General features: G+C 42.5%; 1 protein-coding gene across 2 annotated transcripts in view; it reads left to right on the forward strand.

The window, feature by feature from the left end:
* The first annotated feature begins 276 nt into the window (after window positions 1-276).
* The window catches only part of emc2 (ER membrane protein complex subunit 2), a 43,490-nt gene continuing 20,520 nt past the window's right edge, over window positions 277-23,246 (forward strand). For both annotated transcript variants that reach the window (XM_080427064.1, XM_080427065.1), the window contains exons 1-10: window positions 277-320; window positions 2,095-2,208; window positions 6,261-6,325; window positions 7,412-7,497; window positions 9,356-9,413; window positions 14,251-14,336; window positions 15,042-15,101; window positions 18,699-18,780; window positions 19,062-19,172; window positions 21,030-21,134. In XM_080427064.1, the coding sequence (XP_080283190.1) occupies window positions 281-320; window positions 2,095-2,208; window positions 6,261-6,325; window positions 7,412-7,497; window positions 9,356-9,413; window positions 14,251-14,336; window positions 15,042-15,101; window positions 18,699-18,780; window positions 19,062-19,172; window positions 21,030-21,134 (807 nt within the window). In that variant the 5' untranslated portion in view covers window positions 277-280. The remainder of the gene's footprint in view (window positions 321-2,094; window positions 2,209-6,260; window positions 6,326-7,411; window positions 7,498-9,355; window positions 9,414-14,250; window positions 14,337-15,041; window positions 15,102-18,698; window positions 18,781-19,061; window positions 19,173-21,029; window positions 21,135-23,246) is intronic.

Here is a 23,246-nt window from a genome sequence, read left to right on the forward strand (position 1 = left end):
CATAATGACCACTTTGACTTATATTTAAAGTATATTTTGAATTTTGAACCAATGCTTTTGTACTTTTACTCAAGTAAACTTTGAATTCCGGACTTAACTTGTAACAGGGTATTTCTACATTGCAGTATTGATACTTTTACTTAAAGTAAAACATTTTTTAGCACTTTTTCCTCCTAACTTTAAGATGACCATTGACTTGTCAAACAGGCCACACCCACAGCAGATACATCATCCATGACGTCACACCCACCCGTGTGTTGTCATTCAATGAGAAAGAAAGATGGCGTCGGTGTCAGAGATGTACGATGTGGGCTGGGAAGGTAAACAACACATTAAAACACAACGTGCTTTTCTCATTTATATCACTGAAAAATCCGCGTCTAACTGAACGTGTCGTCCGGTGTGTTTAGTTCACAGTGAGTGAGATGTAAAGAGGAAGGTTGTTACTGGCTTATTACTAAGCATCTGACTGACAACATTAGCTGCACAAGCTAGCAAAGCTTAGCTAGTGGTCGATAATGAAGCTAAGCTAATTTTTAACTGTCTTACCAACTAGCGAGTTTTAAATGTGAAGAGTAATGCTGCGTTCACACTTTGTAGCTGAAGTTGAAACTAGCTCAACGTTTTTTGTAGCTTTTGTAGCAGCTACAAACGTTGGATGTATCTATCGTTGTATCTTCATGTCGCTGGCTTCCATTGAGAAAAGAATGGTAGCCTGTATCTCTGTAGCTGCCAGTGTGAACACAGCATGAGGGTGATTCTGCGTTATCCCGTTATCTCTGTGTCCGATGCAAATAAAGAGCCATCTGCAGTCGACATGATGATATGAGATTATAACGTTTCTAGCAATAGAATCAATGGGAACTTGGCTTTAGCTACTACAGCAGCGCCGCCTGGTCCTCGTCAAAGAAAGAAAGCCCTTGGATCTGTAATATTTTACACATCTAGCCTTGGATTTTTTTTTATCGATTTCGACATTTTTATATCTATATAAAAATGTCAAAAATCGATAAAATGTGTCTATGATAGTCTTGATCCAAGGCTACTGCCTTTGATCAAGTAAAAAATCGATAAAATATGTCTATGATAGTCTTGATCCAAGGCTACTGCCTTCGATCAAGACTATCATAGATGTATTTTCTCGAGTCTGACTTTCCAATCTATGATAGATGTGAAAATGTCAAAATCGATAAAATATATCTGTGATAGTTAGCCGCAAGCAACTCTTAGATCCTATTTTTAATATCTGGAATCTAGAGTTGCAATATCAACCCTTGACAGCCCATACATCCAAACAGAAAATGAACAACGTTGCATTATGTGACATTTCAAAACGGGTGGTACAAAGGACCGTTGAGAGATTTCCAACGAGCGCTTCCAAAAATAATCACCTGCATGGATTTTATAATTTATTGACAGAAAGTAGCTCATAACATGTCTGTGGTGGATTTTATGAAACAAAAACTTTGCAGATACAAATAGGTTAATCCAAGCTTTCCGTACAGCTGCAATGTTGGTGAGTTTAACGTCGTTTAATACAATCAGATAGGACTTTTCTGTTTGGATGTATGGGCTGTCAAGGGTTGGTATTGCAACTCTAGATTCCAGATATTAAAAATAGGAGATCTAAGAGTTGCTTGCGGCTGTATGATAGTCTTGATCCAATGTCAACGTTGGCTTGAAAACAACACTGACACGTTCTACTCGATTTGTTTTCAATGGAACTTTCAAATCACCCACGTCTCATGAGATTATTTACTCCTATAAATAACAGTGTGCCTACTTAAGTTTTGAATGTCACTCTCATCCCACATCGTCAAGACTATCATAGATGTATTTTAATTGAGTCTGACTTTTGTCAAAATCGATAAAATACATATATGATAGTCTTGATCCAAGGCTAATGGCCAATCATGGTTTGATTGATAAAAAATGGTGTCCTACAGTGAAAATGTCTAGACATGAATGTAATGCACAAATACACTGAAGATAAAGAATAGAATGTCAGTTAGCCCACTACTGCCACACACATTTTTAACCTAATAGTATACTAATACAAAAATTGCTCTCATTGCTTAATTGTTTTGTTGACAGAGATGAGAGACAAGCTGCGGAAGTGGAGAGAAGATAACAGCAGAAATAGCGAGCAGATTGTGGAAGTCGGCGAGGAGCTGATCGGCGAACATGGCTCTAAACTCGGGGATGACAGTAAGTTGGGCTGAAGGATATCGACCTGTCAGATTGTCAGATAGCGATTTCAAATGACCACAGAAAATGATCGTTTCAATAACAAGTCTGAATTACCCAGCTTCATATAATTAGCTCTCTCTGTTACATTCTGTTCCACCGACATACACGGCGCATCACTGCCAATACAGACAAAATGTAAAAAATACAGGAAATGAATATGAAGAGGTGGGTTTTATTCACAGACCTGATGTAGATCCCACACTAAATGCCATGGAAAACATTCTGTTTGGTTTGGTTGCTGGTCCATGAGCAAGGCTTCTCACTGTCTCTTTGATGAAAATATGATGGCACATCATATAAATATGATGGCACATCATATAAATGAAGGAGGACATAGCCCTCACTTATGTTCACAATCTAATAGTGGTTTTTGAATGAGGAACTGTCTGCGTGTAGAGTTCAGTACGTGTAGCACTCAAATATTATTCTTTTTGGAATGCTTAGAAGAACAGATAATGTTATCCACTGTGGGCCCAGATGCATTGGATCTTGACGTTTTCTGTGGATAACGTTGCTTGGCTTTTCAGTTTGCGGTTGCCCTACTTAAATAAAAGCACATTGGATTTTATCTGTCATTAACTTATTTTTTTTAACCCATTAAGACCTGCGGCTGATAAAAAGAAAAATCTTCTAAATCCTAACAGTTTTCTGAAAAGAACGTATGTTGGTGCAGTCGTGTGTTCAAAACCTTTTCATGTCAAGGCCCCCCAAAATGATATGTATTTGGCCGAGGACCCCATCTCAAAATATGCTGTTCCAGGGACCCCCAGAAGCAAAAATTTTAGGTACAAATGTTAGGTTTAAAAATATATATATTCAAAGATTTAAAAACAAATAACAGATCTACAAGCTCATAGCGCGGCACTCTGCGCGTACTCGGTTCCCGGTCTTAATGGGTTAAGAGAGAGCCTCACGTCAGGCTATTTTTGGGCAGGTTAACAAAATATACTCTGGATTAATTATTTCTAAAACATTTCTTTTTACAAAGAATTCGTAAGAAACATAGGGTCCCTTTCTTATGTTTTTCTGTCAAAAGACATGGATAGAAACACAGGGTTTGCAAACGTAATTCAGACGTGGACATAAAGTAACGTATAATTAAGTGACGTGAGGTAAAATGATCATGGTTGGAAGTTGGAAAACAAGGAATGGAAACAAAGACAAGGTGCAAGTGGAGTGGATGATTATATAGTGCGTGGATCCATGGATGTGTGAAGGCATCTCCCTTCAGTCTGACTCATGTTATTACTCCTGAAATGTTTTCATATAGGCTTACACAGAGCTAGGCAAAATTCATAACTTCTCAGTATTTAGATTATTGGATACACGTTTGTGAAGCCTCTGTAACCACATGAACCCATAGTACGTCCTTATTTGGAGCATGTATTATAGGCTAACCTTTTCCCAAATGTTTTATTAGATTTTTGTATAGTCCCCAGGGGGAGTCAAATTAATACAACCACTTCTTGAGAAGACAATAGCGAAAATAGCCAATCTACAAGCTCACAACTGCTTCACAACAATGCTTTGTGAAGCATTGTTGTGAGCTTGTAGGTCGACTATTTTCCTCGCACAACACCATCATATGACAAAGTTAAAATAGGGCTTAAGAGGGTAATCTGCCACTTGCATTTACTCCTGTTTTCCACAGTTTCAATGTGGTTTTGAGGGATGCAACATCATTTCTCTGGGTTTGGCTACCACCTGAACAGTGCAAAGGCGGTTTCACCAAAAATAAATAAATAAACAGTAATTTGAAACAGTGTAAGCCCCATTATCAGTGTTCATAAATCCGATGGTTTGAAAAGTAGTGAAAATAAACACACTGTGTGGATAAAAAAAAAACGTATGGATCTATTGGTTAAGACAGCAAAACCACCGGTTTGAAAGTCATAAAGCACCCTACTAAGCCCTTTGCCTGTTTTGCAGAATGGCTCTGACTCAACTTTATGATTTTTGCAGCAATGTAGATTCAGTTTTACCTACCATAAACACAACAAGGTTTAGGTTTCCTTTATAGTCCTGCTGAATTACGCAGTGAAACTCCTTTTCCCCCCAGTCATTATGATTCATACTGTCCTTAAAGTGGAGGATAAACATTTAACACACCATGGTTTTTATTGAAACCAGCTCTTAAATTGGCTGTGAAACAAGATTGCAATTATCAAAACAAGAGCTGGAATCATAAAAAGGCAAAAGAAAACTCCAGGCATTTGTTTGTCTTAGCAGAGGGCTATCAGTTTGTTTTTGGAGTGAGGTTTTATTGTTCTTTTTCAATTAGTAGTATTGGGTGTCCATTTGGCAGAGGAGTGTGTGGCGTGCTTGTTGAAATAGACTTCTGACATTTAGTATTAATCTCATTAATTGTCTTTGGCAGCCAAAGCTATTAGTGAATATATTATATTGTGATAGCTGACGAATGCAATAAACATTTTTAGTAAACATTGAATCTCTTACTGCTAGCCACAAAGTGAAACATGTTACAGGAGTGATGCAGATGGTCAGTGAAGTGTCTCACTATGTCCTTGCTACACAACTGCAAAAAAAGAATAAAATAACACGCAAAGACGTGTTGGGAGTTTTATTTTATAGTGTCAAGACTAGACATATTGCTCCATAATGTGTTGTGACACAAAAAAGTCAAAATATGCATCATGGTGCAGACATAAATATATTGAGAAATCAGTTATGGCCAGAATCTGATATGACCAGCTACAGCTGGGTAACAAAATTCACAAATCAATATCACAATTTTGTGCCAAAGTAACGAGACACTGACCTTCTTACCCATGTAATTCCTCATTCCTCGGTGGCAGTGATAAACATTTGAGAAGTGACTATGCAGTGTCTTTTCCAAACACATTTTAAACTATATTTAGTCTAATTGCAGTATATGGCTAGATATGGCTAGTATCCATTAGCTCCATGTAGGAAAGGTTTAATGTGGTGTTTGGTGATACAACTTAAGGATATCACAATATATATTATGGACAAAACATTAATATTTCATCTGTCTTCATATTCTGACATTTGGCCTATAAAGACGTTAACTTGAATTACACAATTCAATCAACACTGTTAGCAATATCTGTCTTTGTCAATTTGCTCCATTTGTCCTTTCTCACTGTCAGGAGCCACACTTGCATTACTGTGGATGGGTTTAAAGTAGAGGTAGTTGAAAAATACATTTAAAAATATCAAGTGTCTTTGTAGAATTCTTCAGATCATTCATATTGTTCAGTTATTTCCCAGTACTGGTAACATCATGCCACCTAAATAACTTCAGACATACATTTTGACATTAATCAATTGCAACATACATTTTTATGAAAACCGTTGGTGTTTCGTTTTTAATCCATCTATAATTAGCTGACCAAACTTGCTCTGGTATGTAAAATACAGTAACTGTTTACACAGCCGCTAACGCTAACCTGTGCAATGGACTGGAAAAATCCCTCTGCTGCAATTCCAACATTTGCTCTGGTTTTTGGTTCCACTGAACACATATAGTGTTTTAAACATCTCACCATTTTCAGCCAAATTTTTCTGACAGATATTTTTAGTTGATGACAACACACTTCAACATTTCTTCAAATACTCTGGCACAACCCTCACAATAGTCCAATCTAAACCTGTTCCTTTATAGCGAATTAGTTAACATATCACATTGACATCTAAGAAGCTCTAGTCTAAGCATATTTTCTAGCCAGATAATGCTTATCTCGATCGAAACATAAATATTGTATAGCCTAAGAAATATGTATGTACCGTACAAATGTAGAATATACCCCTGACGCATGGTAGATGTGTAGTGTAGCTGCCGTTTCAATAAATCACTTGTGAGTTCAGGGTGGGAGCAGCTAACATGCTGTGCTGCTGTTTGAGTCACAGCTTAAGACAGTACAAGAAGTCAATTTATCATTTTTCAGTGCTATACCAGGGCTCTTGAGTGGGAAGGGTATTAAAGTGTCTCTCTCTAAAACCTCTTTGTCTCTGTCTCCTTTGCCCAGTATGGATTATTTATGAGCAGGTGATGATTGCTGCGCTGGACTGCAGTCGGGACGATTTGGCTTTGGTAAGTTCCTACTAACATCTGCCTCCCACACCCTACAGCCCGAAAAGCCATCGCTCACTTTCTCGAAGCCATTGCTACTTTGCAGCCCATCGTGCCAAATGTGTGAATATGATTTTTATTTGGCCAAAAAGTATTACTCTGTCTGTACTTTGGAAAAACTATTTGCTGAGTGTTGGAATAAGAGGGTGTACAAAATGACTGTTGAAGCACGCCTTAAGTGTTAGCTGAGCTTGGCCCTCGTTTATGAAGTTCAACTGCCTTTTTCCCCCCAAGGATTCATTTGCCATCCTGGAGTTTTATGGGATGTTTTTGACATCACATTTAGGAGTGTTCGTCGGTCCTGAAAATGGTCAAGTCTGCATAGAAAAAAGCCCTGTGAAAATAGAAATTGTAATTCTGCGTGGTTTATCACGTGTGTGATAATTCCCTTAACAGAAATCATGGGGTCACTGAGTGCATAATGGTACAGATGACATTAGAGTTAAATGTCTTTTTGCCTGGCTGCCAGCCTTTCTACCATACCAGAGAAAACAGGAGAGCCAGACATAAGCTGCTGGATGGGGCGAAAGATTCGGACCACAGTGCAGACTTTCCATCTCGTTCGGGATAACACTGAATGTGACGATAACCATTCCTCACCTCTCTCACGAGTGTATGAAACAACAGCCTCCAGTTCCTTGTAGAAGAGGGAAAATGAAAAAGCGCTTGCAGGAGAAGGCATCCTCCCTCTCCTTTTTATAGTAGTGAGGGTGGAATTGTGGGTGCCCACATGCGTAACGCGGTAACTGCAGATTTTTACATCCTTTGCATAGTACAGTGTTGTTGACTTTTTTTTTTATGATGCGTCCTACGAACGGAAAACACACTGCCTGTTTTTTTTTTTCTTTCGCTGCTTTGCGCTGACTTGATGATCCAATTTTAGCCTTGTTTTTGTTTGCAACGTCCTTGATTGGGAATCCACAATATACATATACATTGTGATTTGTTTGTGTTAATTTCTTAGAGAGATGTGTTATTAATGGACCATAACGCCAGGTAAGTTACTGCCAACCATAACTGCTCTTTTCTCTGCCCACATCCTTGCAGACCTGTCTACAGGAACTGAGGAAGCAGTTTCAAGATAGCCACAGAGTGAAGCGATTATCGGGCATGCGGCTGGAGGCTTTGGAAAGGTAAGCAATGAGGGCCCTCATGGTAATGACAAAAAAACACACAAAAAACAAACGCAAGCTCAATATTTAACGTATTGGACTTCAGGGGGTATCGGGGGAGGAACTGCTTGCAGATCCTAAGTGGTATGGTGGTCTGTGTGTCTGTGTGCATGTGTGGTGGGGTGTGTTTATGTTGGCTCACCCACCATTCCTTTGGAGACGAGGGGAGAGGAGCGAGGAAGAGTTCAATGCTGGGTAGCCCTGTGGCCCTTTAGCCTGAGAGGGATTCCCGGGAAGGAAGTGGTTGAATCCCACTGTTATTCTGGGGGTCCCTCAATCTGCTCTGGTTTCTATCTCTCTCTCAGTCTCTCTCTCTCCCTCTGTCTTTATTACTCTCGCTCTTTCTCCTGTTGTGTTTTATTTTTGTCTGAGAGAGTAGGTCTTGTGTGCCCTGTAAATATTGACATGTCACCGCAATATCAACTTCTGTCCCTCTCTCTCGCTCTCTCGCTCTCTCTCTGTGGACGATTTTATTTTCAACTTCACAATTCATAAAAAAGCAGACGGACACAGAGCATGAGAAAGGAAAGAAACAGCGTGTATTTTTTTTACTTTACAAAGCTAAGTAAGGGTAATTCAATCTGTTTACCACCTCTCTCACGTTCCTCTGCCTGATCACGTTGACTGGTTTATCGGTTATGTCAGAGTTTATGCGATAATTGAGAGTGATTGCTCCTGCACCGTCAGATTAAATAAACGGCATGCTGGGACCTAATTGGCAGCAGGCAAAGCTACACTTGAATGACGAAGCTTCAAACAACTAAGGCAGGCCTATTCCTCCCACTCTAGCACACACACACACACACACACACACACACACACACACACACACACACACACACAGACGCACAGACGTTCACACACAGACACAGATGCACGCACGCATGCACATCTACCATGGTCCCTAAGTAAATAAAGCAAATCAAAGTGGCTCATTGAGTGGTTGCCTGGTGCCATCTGAAATCTCCCAGAGTGTGGCTGAGTAATAAAGTGGAAGTGAGGGACGGAGTGGTGCTGGAAGTGGGGCTGTTCAGCGCTAATCGGAACCAGAGTTGCTTCTGTCTGTTGTAGGTTGTGGGCGGGACAGGTTTTGATCATGGAACCCTGGCTTTGGCTGCTAAAGTGTCAGCGTTGCAGATTGCCCCCCTCCCAATAAAAAAAAAAAAGTTTCAAAATCATCCATCAGACCCTGATTTGACATGACAAGTGAAGTGCACATGCCTCTTATTTCCCATATTTCTTTACCGTATGATTTGATATTTACAGCTCATAACGTTTCATTCATAACAGAATCCATGTGGGCTCTCCCACACAGTTTGAGACGCGCGTTGGATGTAGTTGCTTATCAGGTTCATATGTGCGGGCGGGGGTTCCGTATCGGCCAAGAGTAAGGCAACTGAACCAACGACTTGAGCTGCGGTGCTGGATAGATGTAAAAGCAGCAATTTGATTTGTTTAAAAGGTGAATCAAATTGGATGCAATCAAATGGAAGTACAATCTCCGAATCAGGGTGCTTTGTTTGTATTGATTTCATGACTCACCGTGAAGTTCGGCTGTTTGACCGGCAACGCTAACTTTAACGACTGTTTATTTCTTTCCTTCACATCACTGCTGATTTCCGTACGGCCTCGCCGTAATGTAATCACAGAAACCTGCCACGCTGTATACAGAAACTTGATTGCCTTGAACTCTCGTTTGATTTCCCCACCACCTAATTTTACCCGACTCGTGAGATCGTGTGAGTCGTTAAAAAAACAAAACAAAATCTGTTTTCTTTCTTAACTTCCTTTTTTTCCTTTTTTGTTTCTGTCTCTGAAGGTACGACGAGGCCAACAAGTACTATGACGCAATCCTACAGGACGACCCCACCAATACGGTAAGAGAGGAGAGGAGAAGTTCTTAGGTTCCTACTTTGTTTCACTTTGTGGTCTCAACGTTTTTGGAGGGGGCTCTAAATCTGCTGAGGCACTTTGGTGTTAGCGGTGTGAGTTTGCTAAGTTAAACTCCCCTTGGCCTTCTCTGACCTCAACCACACTGCTGATCAGTCTCTCACCCACACCACTGACAAGTGTTCAAGGGAAGGGGGGTGATTCATGGATTTAGTGAGCGGTAGACATGTTTGGTGAAGCTAAAGCATAAATAAGAGTCTGGCCTTTGAAGACTGTGATTTACCAGTCAATTCAGACCCCCCCCTCCACCCACACCCCTTCTAAATGAGCAGGGCCATGCTCCTGTCCTGCCTCCTCTATTACTGGCTTGAGGTGCAAAGCCTACTTTTCATTAAGCAGGTGAAACAGCCTTGTGGATGTGGCCCTTCTACATATACAAACTGCCCTATCACTTCTCAACTTCCATTTGATATCTTCCAGAAGCATGTCTATGCAGTGTTCTGCCAAGCACACGCTACCGAACCCCGAAACATAACGTACCTGCTGTTAATTGTTTCCATAAGGACATGTGGCCTCGCAAGAAAATAAATGTTTTAAAGGGTTTTTCAAAAGAAACCATGAACTTATTTATTTTGGCAATGCCCCGCCCACCCGGCCCCAAAAGACGTTTGGGAAGTTTCCTGCTCTGCTCTTTTACACATGGACCTGCTATACTAAACATTTTAGACTAAACATTTTCCCTTGTGTTGGCAAAATGCTACTAGTCTAGAGACAAAACATAGGCATTGTTCTCTGGATGTCATGTCAACTAACTGTAGAAAACAAATGGAGGCTTTGATGACCAAATCAATAAACCCCAACCCCGCTCCGATGACGCCGTAAAATAACCCCCCCCCCCTCACTCTCACCTTCACTTTGTCTTGACCATCTGTTTACTTTGCCTTCTTGTTGCTGTTGGAACTGACCAGTCCTATTCGTCATTCAGTCTTTAAAAACAAGGAATATGGCTATTTATTTTTCATGTGCTAGATAGAAGAGCCCCTCAGGTGTTCCACTACAGTGGATGTTATTTTCTCGCAAGACAGAAATTCAGATAATCACTGTTACAAAAAAAACAACAACGTCCAGATGAATATAATAAAGTATTTGTATATTTTTGTTGAATCAGAGTGTGGGAGGTCCTGCCATTCTATATGACCATTTTACAATAACTCCTCAGTCTTTACCCTGCAAGATCTTCTCCAAAGGTAGTTAAGTGACACAGTAATCACACCCATAGGGTGGTAATTGATTACATTTAAACCCGATACGGCCAATCCAATGAAACCCGCATACTCAAAGTTCTGCAGAGGCTTAACCCATTAAGACCTGAGGCCGATTCTAAAAACGTCTTCTCAAATCCTAATCCTCTTTCATGTCAAGGACCCCCAAAATTATATGTATTTGGCCACGGACCCCCATCTCAAAATATTTTGTTCTAGGGAGCCCCATAAAAAAAAGTGTGTATTCAAAGATTTGCGCGAATTTTCACGACAAAAAATTATAATCTACAAGCTCTAAATGACGTGCTATGAGCTTGTATATCTGCTATTTTTTAATAGCCAAAGTATAAATAATGTTTAAAGTGGTTAAAATGATTATGATGCTATCTATATTCTATCTAAAATGACACGGATGCTTTCCCGGTTTTATTGTGTTAATTAGTTAATGGAATCGGCAGTGAAGAATCGTATGGCGTTTTATCCTCCACTATGGGAATGAAGGTCGTAGCTCAAGCGAGGGGATGGGCACCACCCAGGCATGGCACACAAATCCTCTGGGACGTTCACGGAAAAGGGACGGGTCCATTTCCTGTTCTGTGAACGCTACCGACCACCGTTACCCATGAGACCATGGGGGCTGTCAGTCAAACCCTCAGGGGTGGGAATGGAACAAAACAGACAAATAGGTCCTCTATCCTACGGGGTGTCAACTCAACAACCTTTTTCCCACAATCCCCATCCTGGCTTGCATGGGTGTGGCACGGCAGGCAGGGAGGGTGAAAAAATACAAGCACGATGACATCATCTAGGTCACCTGTCTGAGAGACTTGAGGCCTATCTCTCCACCCGGCATGTTCTCCAACATGTTCTTCAGAATGTGGGGCGAGGATGGGCCTGAGAAATGGCGGAAAATTGGCGACCACAGGGAGGACTTGTGAGGCATCCCAGCATGCGGAGCAGAGATTGGAAACTGAGCTGTTGTAATTGCAGGCTGTGGAATAGATGTGGTACCCATTAACCAAAATTGTTGAATCAACAAAAATTGCTCAAGGTTTCTCTGCCATGGCGGTGTCCAAAAAATGTTTCGAACTCTTAGCCCTTCCATCGCTTGCTATGTTCCAATACCTACAGCAATGATCTGGCTAAATTCTCGTCTGCTTGCGTAAACGCATTTTTCCCCCATTTTATGACTTATTTTTGAGTGCTGTGGATTATGTGGTGTCCACAACATTTGCATACAAGGGGGTAGCAGATTATTTATTTAGCATGCTTCTGACTCAATCATCCAGTGTGCATCTAACCCCCTCATTTCATCTTAATTGGTTTATATAAAAAGCAAGTATTTCTAGAAGAAGCCATTGAGGTCGTGCAGAATCCTGAGGTTGACCTAGAATTATAGCCTGTTGCAGTTTCAGGACAAGATAGTGTTTGCAGAGGTCAAGTGCACTCAGATTTCATCTCAACACTAGATCCTCTGTAGACTGCTATTTTAGATTGTTTCATGCATCATGGAGTGGTGAGCTATTGAGTAATATGGCGATGATTCCAAAACACAAGACATCTGAAAAAAATCTTCCCTCTTCACTCTCTTTCTCTGTCCACTTCTATGTCTGCATCTCTTTCTTTCTTTATCTTTTGGTCTTTCTCTTTCACCCACTCACCAATCCACCCCAGTGTGCTAGGTGTCTCTGTCACGGGCCTGGTTGCGACAGGGTCGTACGTTAACGCCAGGTTGCGGTAGGTCGCAGCAGAGAGCCAGGGGTGATGTAAATAACCCAGTCCTCACTCTTGAGGGCTCCTCTGAACGCTAATTAAAAAAGAATCATGACAACAGAGGGATCAGACCCACTGCCAGGTTTTTCTGGATCATTAGTTAGAGAAAGGAGGAGAGAGAGGGAGGGAGAGTGCGAGAGGAGCGGTTTGGAATTGCTCCTCGTTTAATAAAGTGCCGTATGACTCTCCAGGCTACCAACTTCCATATGTTCCTTTGAGCCCCAAGTGGTTCTTTATCTGGAACAAAAAAAAAACTGGTCGAGAGAGAGGAGAGGTGGGTGGGGGGTGCACAAGACTTGCATTGAACACTGCTGCAGTGCTTGTCTAAACTTTTACCTCCCCCGTTTTGGTATTGGATGAGGAAAGAACCCACATGCTTGTAATTTAGAAAAATAGTGAGTATAAATTCCAGAATCTCATAGCGTCAAGTCCCTGTGGAATACGCTCCCACGTAAAACGGTGTGATCTTCTGAGGAGATCTGTGTTTTCATAAGCAGGCGAGAGAAAAGAGGAAATAACGATTTGACCTCCTGTTGCTCTCCAATTATTGTGAGATTCATAAAATGTTTGAATGTCTTCTGAAATGGCATTCTGTTGCATTGTGTGTAGCCCACCCTGACACCAAATACACACCACACCAGTTTTTTTTAACTGTTTATTTTGGAATAAGGCACAGAGTGGTAATTGTTAAAGTTAGAAATCCCGTTAGCGTTAGCAGAATGTTTGTTTCATCTGCTTGTACGAGTTAACAAGTAAAGTGCATACGTGTTGCATTGCCCCCCCCCCCCCCACCATCACCACCCCCCCTCCTCAGTGTGCGATGTGGCCAGGCCGCAGTGCTGCTGCAGGTCGCTGTCCCAGTGTGATGGATAAGTGGATTTCTTGTGACGGCGGTGTCAGAGGAGTCCCGGATTTACAGCCCCCCAGACGTGACTCATGCGCAGCCCTCAATGGCTTTGGTTATGAGTGTGGGAGAGAGGAAGCCCCACTCAATCAAGTGCCAGTCCATAAATAAAATGGGCTGTGGCAGGGGCAGTGCACTGCTAATGGAGCAGCCGCATCCTCTCTTAGGTTCTTCACTCCCTACCGGGAGAAGCAGAAAAAGAAAAATGAGGAAAAGCCTGGAAAAGTCGCGGAGGAGCAGGCGTAATACTTTCTGCTTCAGATTGATGAGAATCTAATCCACTTTAAGGTCACTTCGACATCAAAAAGAAACGGAAAGCAATTTTAAGCTGATGTAAGTTGGGGCTTGTGCTGCTTTACATGCATGCCGGGCAGGCAGGCAGGCATAGGGGTTTGGTGTAGTACGTTATTTTCCCCACTTAGATGAGCGATGACTCACCACTTTATCTCAGCCGCTAAGCTCGCTGCGACTCCCCCAACACTGACTCATGCGTGTCCATCTCTTGTGGCGCCCCTGCTGGAAGTGACCATTAACGATCTCTAATGACGTGCTCGTCGGCGCGTACGCATTTAAGCTCCCAAAGTCAATAACAATAAACTGGATGTCACTGACAGCATTCGAGTTTTAGCTCATCAGCAAAAGTGCAGATTAATCCTGTTATGTTTTATAAATGTTTTTGCGGTTTCGTACCCATGCCTGGACAAGGGGAGAAAGGCCAGTGGCTGTGAAAATCCCCCCAGCATCCTCCAAATTCCACCTGAGCCCTCCTCAAATCCAGTAGGCACTCACCCCCCACAAGCCCCTCGACCCTCTCACCCCCACCCCCCCAAACAAGACAAACACTTGAGGAACTGAGACTAATCCTCTGTTGATATTGCTCTGCAGGCGGCAAGGAAGCGCAAGATCTCCATTTTGAAGGCCCAGGGGAAGAGCGCCGAAGCCATCCGAGAGCTCAACGAGTATCTGGAGCAGTGAGTGTTTTACATGGGGATTTGGGAACCCTCCCCCTCATCGCCTCCCCTGGCTATTTTAATTAAAAGAGGGTTTGCATTCAATTGAGCTGGGACAACCTGTCCCAATGCCAGCATCCATTCTTTCCCACCTTCTAGTGATAATCAGTATAGCAGTTACGCCAATATTTGTCTTTTTCTGTGTTATATTTCCACTAAACATTACCACTATTTATCTACAACTATTAGAGTGCAACTGATGTTAAGTATAATAAACAAATACACATTGATTATTTATCATGTACTTGCTAAAATTACATTTTTATGTATGTATATATTTGCTTGTTCATTTTATAATTAAAGTTACATTTTATTTTAATATATTGAAGTTTAATATATCCAGTATATAATTTTATATAATCTTTATTAATGTTTTTATCTTTTGTTTCTATCTATCAAAAAGTTCTGTGTGTCTATTTATTGTTATTTGGTTGCTTATTAGTTAAATGTTATCAAATATAGAATTACATCTTTCAAATGTTTTACTTTTTGAAAACATATCGCCCACAACATCGGCAATATGCAAGTTGGGACTCTCCAAAATGGATCGACATCAGACCCAAAAATCTGCCATCGATCCAGCTCTAATAAAAACACAACACTTTAATAACTATACCACACATTTTGAACTGTGTTCAAGAGCCAAACTGTGCTTTGTCTTTGCAGGTTTGTTGGGGACCAGGAAGCTTGGCACGAGCTGTCAGAACTGTACATCAACGAGCACGAGTAATCACATTTTGTACTATTTAAGTCACACATCCTATTGCCGATGACAGATTTTAGCCTCAGACTTTGAGACTGCCAGTCACGCCAGACAGTTCCAAAAAAAAAAAGGCATCACCATATTCTCAGGGGTATCTGTCAGTTTTAACCGGCCTGCATCAGGCTGACGGCTTGATCTCCAGAGGGCTGTTTTGCTAGCCACAATGGAAGGTGGTGCAGTGCCTAACTCAGCCAGGGGTCTGAATGGAGCCCTGTCCATGTTTGTTACATAGAGAGTAGTTTAATAGGATTTCGGCCCTAAGCCCGTCTCCTACGGAGGGGGGGAGAAAAGGCTTTACCCGCCTCCCACTGATATCTCTGTTGCCTGGGAGAATTGTCAGCCAGACAAGAACATTGTAAGAAAGAAAATAATAATAATTTTGTTTGTGTCACCTTTTATCTCCCCTTAATTGTCTGGAGCTTAGAGCTCAGTAGAGCAGCATCTTTAGCGCAGCCGTGGTTCCGTTTGTGTGTGTGTGTGCACGCACGTGCATGCTGGCTCTATGGTCACCACAGTACAGGGGCAGTAGCAGCAGGAATGTTTAGAGCGGAGAGAAGGCTACTTATTGGATATTTCTCGCTTTTGTCTGAAAGGCTTTATTGCTGTAGTAGCCAGAGGAAATCCAGGGGTGAGCGGATTATCTCCCAGCTTAGGCCGTGGTTCTAATATCACACCATTCACTCCCACAGCCCCTTATCTACAGGCGTGTCAATTCCTTTTCTTTCTTTTCTTTATTTTGGGTTGCAAACTCCCTTTCCCCTCCTCCTCCCCTTCCGGAGAGCATGGCATTATCACCTTTTTTTTTCCATGTAGAGAGAGAAACAGAGAGCGAGAGAGGCTCCTGAAAAATTCCCAGGAGAAGGTGGTGGCACTTTTTCTTCCCCCCCTGCCAGAGAAAATAGAGGCTGATGGAGAAGTGAGGGAGAGAAGAGAAATAAACTCTCCTCCCTGCCTGCGCAGCGCCCTGGGAGCTAAAAATAAACAAACCGCTCTCCTTCTGGGCAGCCATTGTTGGAGCTGCGGCAGGCATCGTTGCTAACACAATATGACTGTAATTAATAGCCTCTAAGTCGACACTTTTAAAATAATCCTCACGCCAGCGGTGTTTAGTCATCCCGGAGATTGTTTTGTCTCTCTTCCGTCATTGCGTCGACCCACTGAGATGCATGGGCCTGTGTTGGTAAAAAAAAATAAAAAAGTCTGAAAACTTTTATTCCAACTTGGCTTATGAGTCTATTCCTGTAAATTGGACTGGTCATTCAAGATTGCAGGATAAATAGTCATAATTCTGTTCATATGCACGTTTGCCCATTCTGAAGCCATTTCTGCCTCAAATAGTCCGAATGTGGTATTGAAATAAGAAAAGCCGCTAGTGACGGCTTCGCTGGACTCCAAAAGAAACAAAAGTGATTGTTGGCTGTCTGATGTGAAGCTACAATGCTGATCAAGCAGCCTGGTATAGGTTAGACCACTGTTTCTCAACCAGTGGTCCACGGGCCAATAGTGGTCTGTGGGAAAATCCTGTTTTAAAATGTTTCAAGATATAAAAAATGTGTTAAAATCACATTTAAGAAAAAAATGAAACTATTAGGAGTAGTGTGGGGGAAAACCTTGAAATGAAATAATGACTGTTAAGGGCCTATACTTAGTGCTGGTGTCACGCATCGAGAATAGCTGATCTACAAGTTCACAACGTGTTGCACTGCTAGTGCTCCAGAGCTAATTTTTTTTAAGAACCACTGTAGTAGACTCGGGAGGATGCCCAGAGATTAGTGGGGTTATAAGAGCGGTTTGGTAGGTAGGGTTCTGGTCCTGGTAAAGGACTCTTTGGCTGATGGAACTGGCTCTTTTGCAGGCTGGGCCCATCACACAAGCACATCTGAAAGTCTTTATGGGGAGGAAGTGGTAATTGTAAGCAGCTCCCAACCGAATGCCCTGATCTCCATCGCCCCGTCCGCCCACCCTCTTTTATTTCTCTCTTTTATTTCCCTCTCTCATTTCTCTCCCTCTCTCTCTCTCTCTCTCTCTCTCATTCACCCTCCTATGCCATCAATGTCTCAAGAACAAGTTAAAACAGCCAAACGAAAATGGTCTGATAAGTCACTCTCACATCATGTCAAGGCAGTATTTGGACCACTCGCTTGCCGCGAAAACATCCCACTTGCGTCATAGCATTTCCTCCCCTTCCCTCGCTGCCAGTGAAATTACTATAGATTAGCATCCCTATCTACTGTAGTTTAGAAGCCCGCTGCCACAAGCACCGCTTTTGGTTTTTCTTTACTGATAAAGTTAGTGCAGGATCACGTACAGTCTGGCACAGCTGCAATGTTTGAGACATAATCGCTCAAACAAAAGTGCTTCTGAGTAAAGTGGTGTGAGGTTTGGTTGTAGAGCAGTCGTTCCCAAACGTTGTGCCGTGAGACAAGTCCAGGTGTGCCTTGGCATTTTCTGACAACCACACATTATTATTGCAATATATACTGTAAAATGTTATGAATAATTATTTAAATTTACTACGAATATCAATACATTACACACACCCATTTCTGAATACAGAGGCAAATGAAGTACCCCAGAAAATCTATTTTAACCACTTCTATTTTCACTCTTTTTTGAAAATGTGTGAACGTATGAAATAGAGCTTAAGTGGTTAAAGCTTTTTATTTGGATTAGTAAAAACAAATAAACGTTTGCAGAATGATACGAGTGATACCACATGTTATAGAGCTTATTTTGCTTGGATATGAACACAGGTGTGCCTTGAGATTTTGACTTGCCATTTGGCATTCTGTGGTCACAAAAAGTTTGAAAAGCACTGTTGTAGAGAACGCCCTCAACAATGGGCTTGGATGTTTTGATGGAAAGGTAACAAGTGCCATCCTCAATGTCTTTGTGCAGGTCCGGTTTTCCTGCATTAGCCCAGTGTCTTCCTGTGTGCTCTGTTTCTTAGGTACACAGAAGTCTATGACATTGTATTATTTAGTGATGTATCTTGGACTGGTCCCCCGATGGGGAAAGCGCGTATTAGAAGCGGAGTGGCAGTGGATTAGTGTGAGGTCAACAGCTCAGCAGTCTGCTGAGAAGTGATCTCATCTTGAGTATTGGGCAAAGTGTGCCAGCTCTTGCTGTAGTGCTGACCTCAGGAAGGTAGTTAACTACACATTAAAGGCTGAAAAACACACAGACAGACAAGATTGATCCTCACTGTCTGCTCCTGGGCTGTCCCTCCCCAGCGTCCCCAAAGGAGAGGGATTCACCACACTCGATAGGCGGTTTCCTTGTGCCAACTGTCTGAACCGTGCAACCTTACTATAGGCCTGTAAATGTACTTAATGTTACACAGCGGATCTTCACAGATCTCACTAATGTAGGCCCATTTACAATAAACCGAACCACAAATGCCGTAGCTCACTGTTCAAAATTGTAACCTACACCCTCTTGCACGTTGACCCACTGCTTCACAGTTGAACACAATTCCTCTTGTACCATGCTGTAGCTCAAAGATGACACATCCACAGATGTATCCATTCACACAGTGTTCTTTCTTGTGATTTCTGCAGCTATGGAAAAGCCGCGTTTTGCCTGGAGGAGCTGATGATGTCCAATCCACACAATCATTTGTACTGTGAGCAGTATGGTGAGGTAGGTGCCTGTCTGCACGTCTGTCATCAGGTGGGACGGGATGGGGAATATGGGGGGGGGGGGGGAATAAGTTACGATGGAATAAGTGATACCTATGTGTGAACAGTTCCCCTTGCTTGACCCAGGAGCAATGACCCCGCGCTTGACGTCACTGAACGTCAGCTCGCGGGCGGGGAAAGGTTTACACGACTTGTCATGCGTACTCTCAGAATGCCATGCTGTGGTCCCTTCGGTATACCGTGTTCACTCTGCCGTGTGTTTGATGCTTGTGTGTCACGCAGGTGAAGTACACCCAGGGGGGGCTGGAGAACCTGGAGCTGTCCAGGAAGTATTTCGCCCAGGCGTTGAGGCTGAACAACAGAAACATGAGGGCGTTGTTTGGTCTGTACATGGTGAGTATCGCCTGGCATGAAAAGAGAATGGAGAGAGAGAGGGGGGGGGGGAGAAAGTGGTGACACCACAGTGGAGCCTTTTTTTTCCTTCACTCTGTGGTTTGTCAAGGTTGAGACCTGCTATTGAGTGTATGGACTGAGCCTATACAGTAGAAGTGTGTGTGTGTGTGTGTGTGTGTGTGTGTGTGTGTGTGTGTGTGTGTGTGTGTGTGTGTGTGTGTGTGTGTGTGTGAGTGTGAGAGAAGAGGCTCGCAGACAGGTCAACTCACTGCTGACTCAGACGGTGAACGCCAGTCTCGGAAAAGTCTGCCCCTTGGAACTCTGTATTTTCTAGTAATAATACCCCTTTGGTAGGGACCTTTTTATGTTTATGAGTAAAATAAATAAAGTGATCATGGAGCAAAAGAGTGCGAGACAGAGAAAGGGACTCTAGTGCCGCAAGCCTTCTTTCAGCAGCGAACGAACCAGCCGGTTGTCGTTTCGATCCTTTTTTCTTTTTCCTCTCGTCAGCGCCCGACGATGGCCCTTTCATCTGTGTGTTTGTTTAAACAGGATGTTGTCCATTAGCGCCAATGCATCATATGTAAGTGAGTCCTGACATAAGAACACAAACGGAGCGAGGCGGGGAATGAAGGGTGGGGCGGAGACGGCCCGAGGGGGAAGTGGGTCGAACACAGAGAGCCCCAGTGTTTCCTCCGCCCCGTGCACTGGGGTTCTTCAGGTAGTCCAAACACCTCATACCAGGAGAGGGCCTGTGCCTTCTGTCGTGCAGGAGGATCTGGGTGGGTCAAATAGACATTCAGCTCTGTTCCCTCTCAAAGTTCTTTGGGACACAGTGCAGGCGCTGTAGCGTTTCCTGACAAGTCGTCCACTGACACTCGGCTCCCTAATGGAACGTTCAGGTGGAGGTTTAATCTCCATCACTCAGAGCTGCGTGTGAGTACATTTTTGCAGATTTGTCAGCCAGTCTCAGCGGTCAAGAGCTTGGCAGGTGCGGGAGTTCAGCAGTGGGGCAGGACATTTTTTCGAGGTGTCCTAACGGCCGGTAGTGATGTTCCCAGCTCTTCAGACAGAGAGGTTACTGTACAGTACATGCTCAGCTCCTTGCTGTTTAACAGAGGCACCTGGCATCACTGACCACAGTTGGGATGCGGGCTAGCTACAACACTTGCAGGGATTCCCCATCACAATGGCGCGTGTGCTTGTGTTCAGGGACAGCCCGTCTTGGTTGACATACTGAGGTTTTCCTCAAGTTTTTAGAAAAAGAAGAAAATGCTTACCAAAAAAAAAAATCCAGAAGCCAAACTGTTTTATAGAAAAACAGGGCCAGGTTGATTGGTGTGTAGTTAAAATTTCAGCACGTCTGCAGGGAGGGCTTTGAAGTACAGGCCGGGTAAGCGCTCTGGGGTTTGCAGTGTGGAGATGATGGCAGGAACATGGGAAAGACATGGGATTTGTGGTTCCGAGGGGAGCTGTCGGGGCAGGCGGAGCGCATGATTCACACGGCGCTCCCAAGCGTCGCGCGCGGGCTTTTTCGAAGACATGGCGAGGTCCTTTCATCACCCTAGAATCGCTGGTGTTGGAGAAGTTAAGGAATATTAAGTGAAGCTTCACACTGAGGAAAGGGAGGTTTTACGTACGGGGCCTTAAAACACTCACTTTTTCCTCCTCATAAACAATTTCTCCTGTGTCATCAGGCCAAACCTTTTTTTTCTTCTCAATCCTACCGCAATGACTGGTGGAGTGGTAGATTGGTTGGGTGGTTGAACATTCATCTCAATTACGCTTTTATTGCACTTTCACCAAGTTTTGATGTAGCAGCCTCTCTCTCTTCTTCTCTCCTCTCCTCTCTTGTAGTCTGCGAGCCATATTGCTGCCAGTCCTAAAGTTGGTGCCAAGGTGAAGAAGGACAACATTAAGTATGCTGCCTGGGCCGCAAATCAAATAAACAAAGCCTATAAGGTGAGTCACTAAATGGTTGGAGAAGGTGCTGTACCTTTGATTTACAAGTGTACCTCACCTGCATTTACTACCCACGTCATCCCGTCTATCATTAAGTCCCCACATAGTTGGACAGAAAGTTCTGTCATCTACAGATGTTCAATTTCACTTTATTGTTGTCATTTCAATCCCTATAGAGTGCTACCGGGATGACATCATTTTGTAGGCCAACCCAGAAGTTAATTTACCGTGGATTCCCACCACAGATTTCCAATAGAATTTTTGAATTGGGTTTTAGATAAATCAAATAAAAAAGCTCTATAGCAAACAAAGGCTTATGATATTACTGGTCATATAATCTTCATTCTTCAGAAAAAATTTTTTTGAAGATTTTTCAACCACAGCAAACCACAAATCCCTGCAAATTCATAAAAAGTTTAAAAAAACGTATAACGGCTAGAAAATTCACGGTTAAGATACTAATTAACATATGATTTATGTCATAAAAGAAAACGTAAAACTCTTTCCCGCATAAATTGAAAACCCTATGGTAAAAAGCATTGGAAATCTGTTGAGGGAATCCATTATGAACTCACGTCCGGGTTTTAGGACTACAAACTGTAACAATCTTGTAGCCACTATTAAAGTGGATAGAGTACTTGTTATTAACAGCACAAATTGGCCATATCAAGACATGCATACTAGGGCATTCACGACTACAGATTTTTTTTTTTTTAAAGATATCTTTTGGGGCTTTTTCTGCCTTTATTGATAGGATAGTAGGCTGACAGGAAAAGGGGAGAGAGATGGGGGGGTGACATACAGCAAAGGTCGTCGGGATCGGGAGTCGAACCCGCGACACGCTGTCAAGCTGGATTACCAGCATATGTGGTAGTCGCCCCACGACTACAGATTTTTCGAAGTTGACGTTAACTCCCAAGAAGTTATCGATAGGCCGATTAATCGCGGGAGATTATTTTTTTCATCCAATACAAATGATCAATTCTCGACATTTCTAATTAAAAACTCTAATTATAGCCTTGAATACAACCAGTGAGTACAGGGTTAACTAATGTAGGTGGGACAAACCTGGGGGTTGGTGAAATAAACTACTGTAATAGACTCACCAATCATAAATAAAGTATTTCCACACTGTAAGCACAGAGCATAGAGCCATGTTTTTCTGCCTTTTTCTCTTTCTGCATGTCTGCTGTTTTAGGGCCCCTCGCACTGACAGCAACGTCATCTACAGTATTAAAAGATTTGACAACAATCAAACATGAATGTATTAAGAGAAGGATTTTAGTCCCATTACATTAGTGCCCGCAGCTGCATATCTGCAGTAGATATATTGACACTGCTTTATATAAAAGTGAATATTCGACGTTGATGTACAGTGTCGAATATTAGTTTTGAACATCTAATAGTCGCATATTTAATTATTCCATTTTGTTTGTCCAATTAATTCCCAAAACAGCACTTGACTAACTCAGTTGGCTAGACTGTAGACTGTTAAAGCTGGCAGTGGACAGGCTATAACATTTTAAATCTTGATAATTAAATGTAATATACTGTATATGCACTGTATTTTTATGCCATCTGCAGATGTTTTTCTCTTGTTGTTATTTTCTCGATTTGAGCCTTCATTTAGTTACACTATTTCTGTTTTTGCATATGAAAGACAAGTCAAATACCCCTGACTCTGGCTGCGATAATACCATCGCAGGCTATTTTGGGAGCGCCACAGGCATGTGAGAAATTTCTTAGCCACCTCAAGTATATCATTGATTAAAATGGCCAACCAAGCACAAGTTTAATTCAAATTGTTATTGCTGCAATGTTACCACTATCTGCAATTTAGGCTAGACAATCTTGTGCTGAAAATGTAGGGAAAGTTTAGCCTGCTGTTGCTGCTATTACCCACCGCCTATGACTTATGCCATGACAAGGAATCTCCACCGCAAAGTGTCCCCTAAATGCCCAACTGTGTTGACGGATGCCTTTGACTGGCAGCAGTGTAAGAAGAACCTCAGTGTCTCCGCTATTCATCTACAGAGCAGAGATCCAAGACTCTCAAAGTTTGTTTGGGTTCATTTACTGCTAATGTGTTGACTTAAGCCCACAAGGCCCGCA

This window comes from Gymnoscopelus braueri (genome assembly GCF_963280865.1).
Source record: "Gymnoscopelus braueri genome assembly, chromosome: 4".
Taxonomy (NCBI): Eukaryota; Metazoa; Chordata; class Actinopteri; order Myctophiformes; family Myctophidae; genus Gymnoscopelus; species Gymnoscopelus braueri.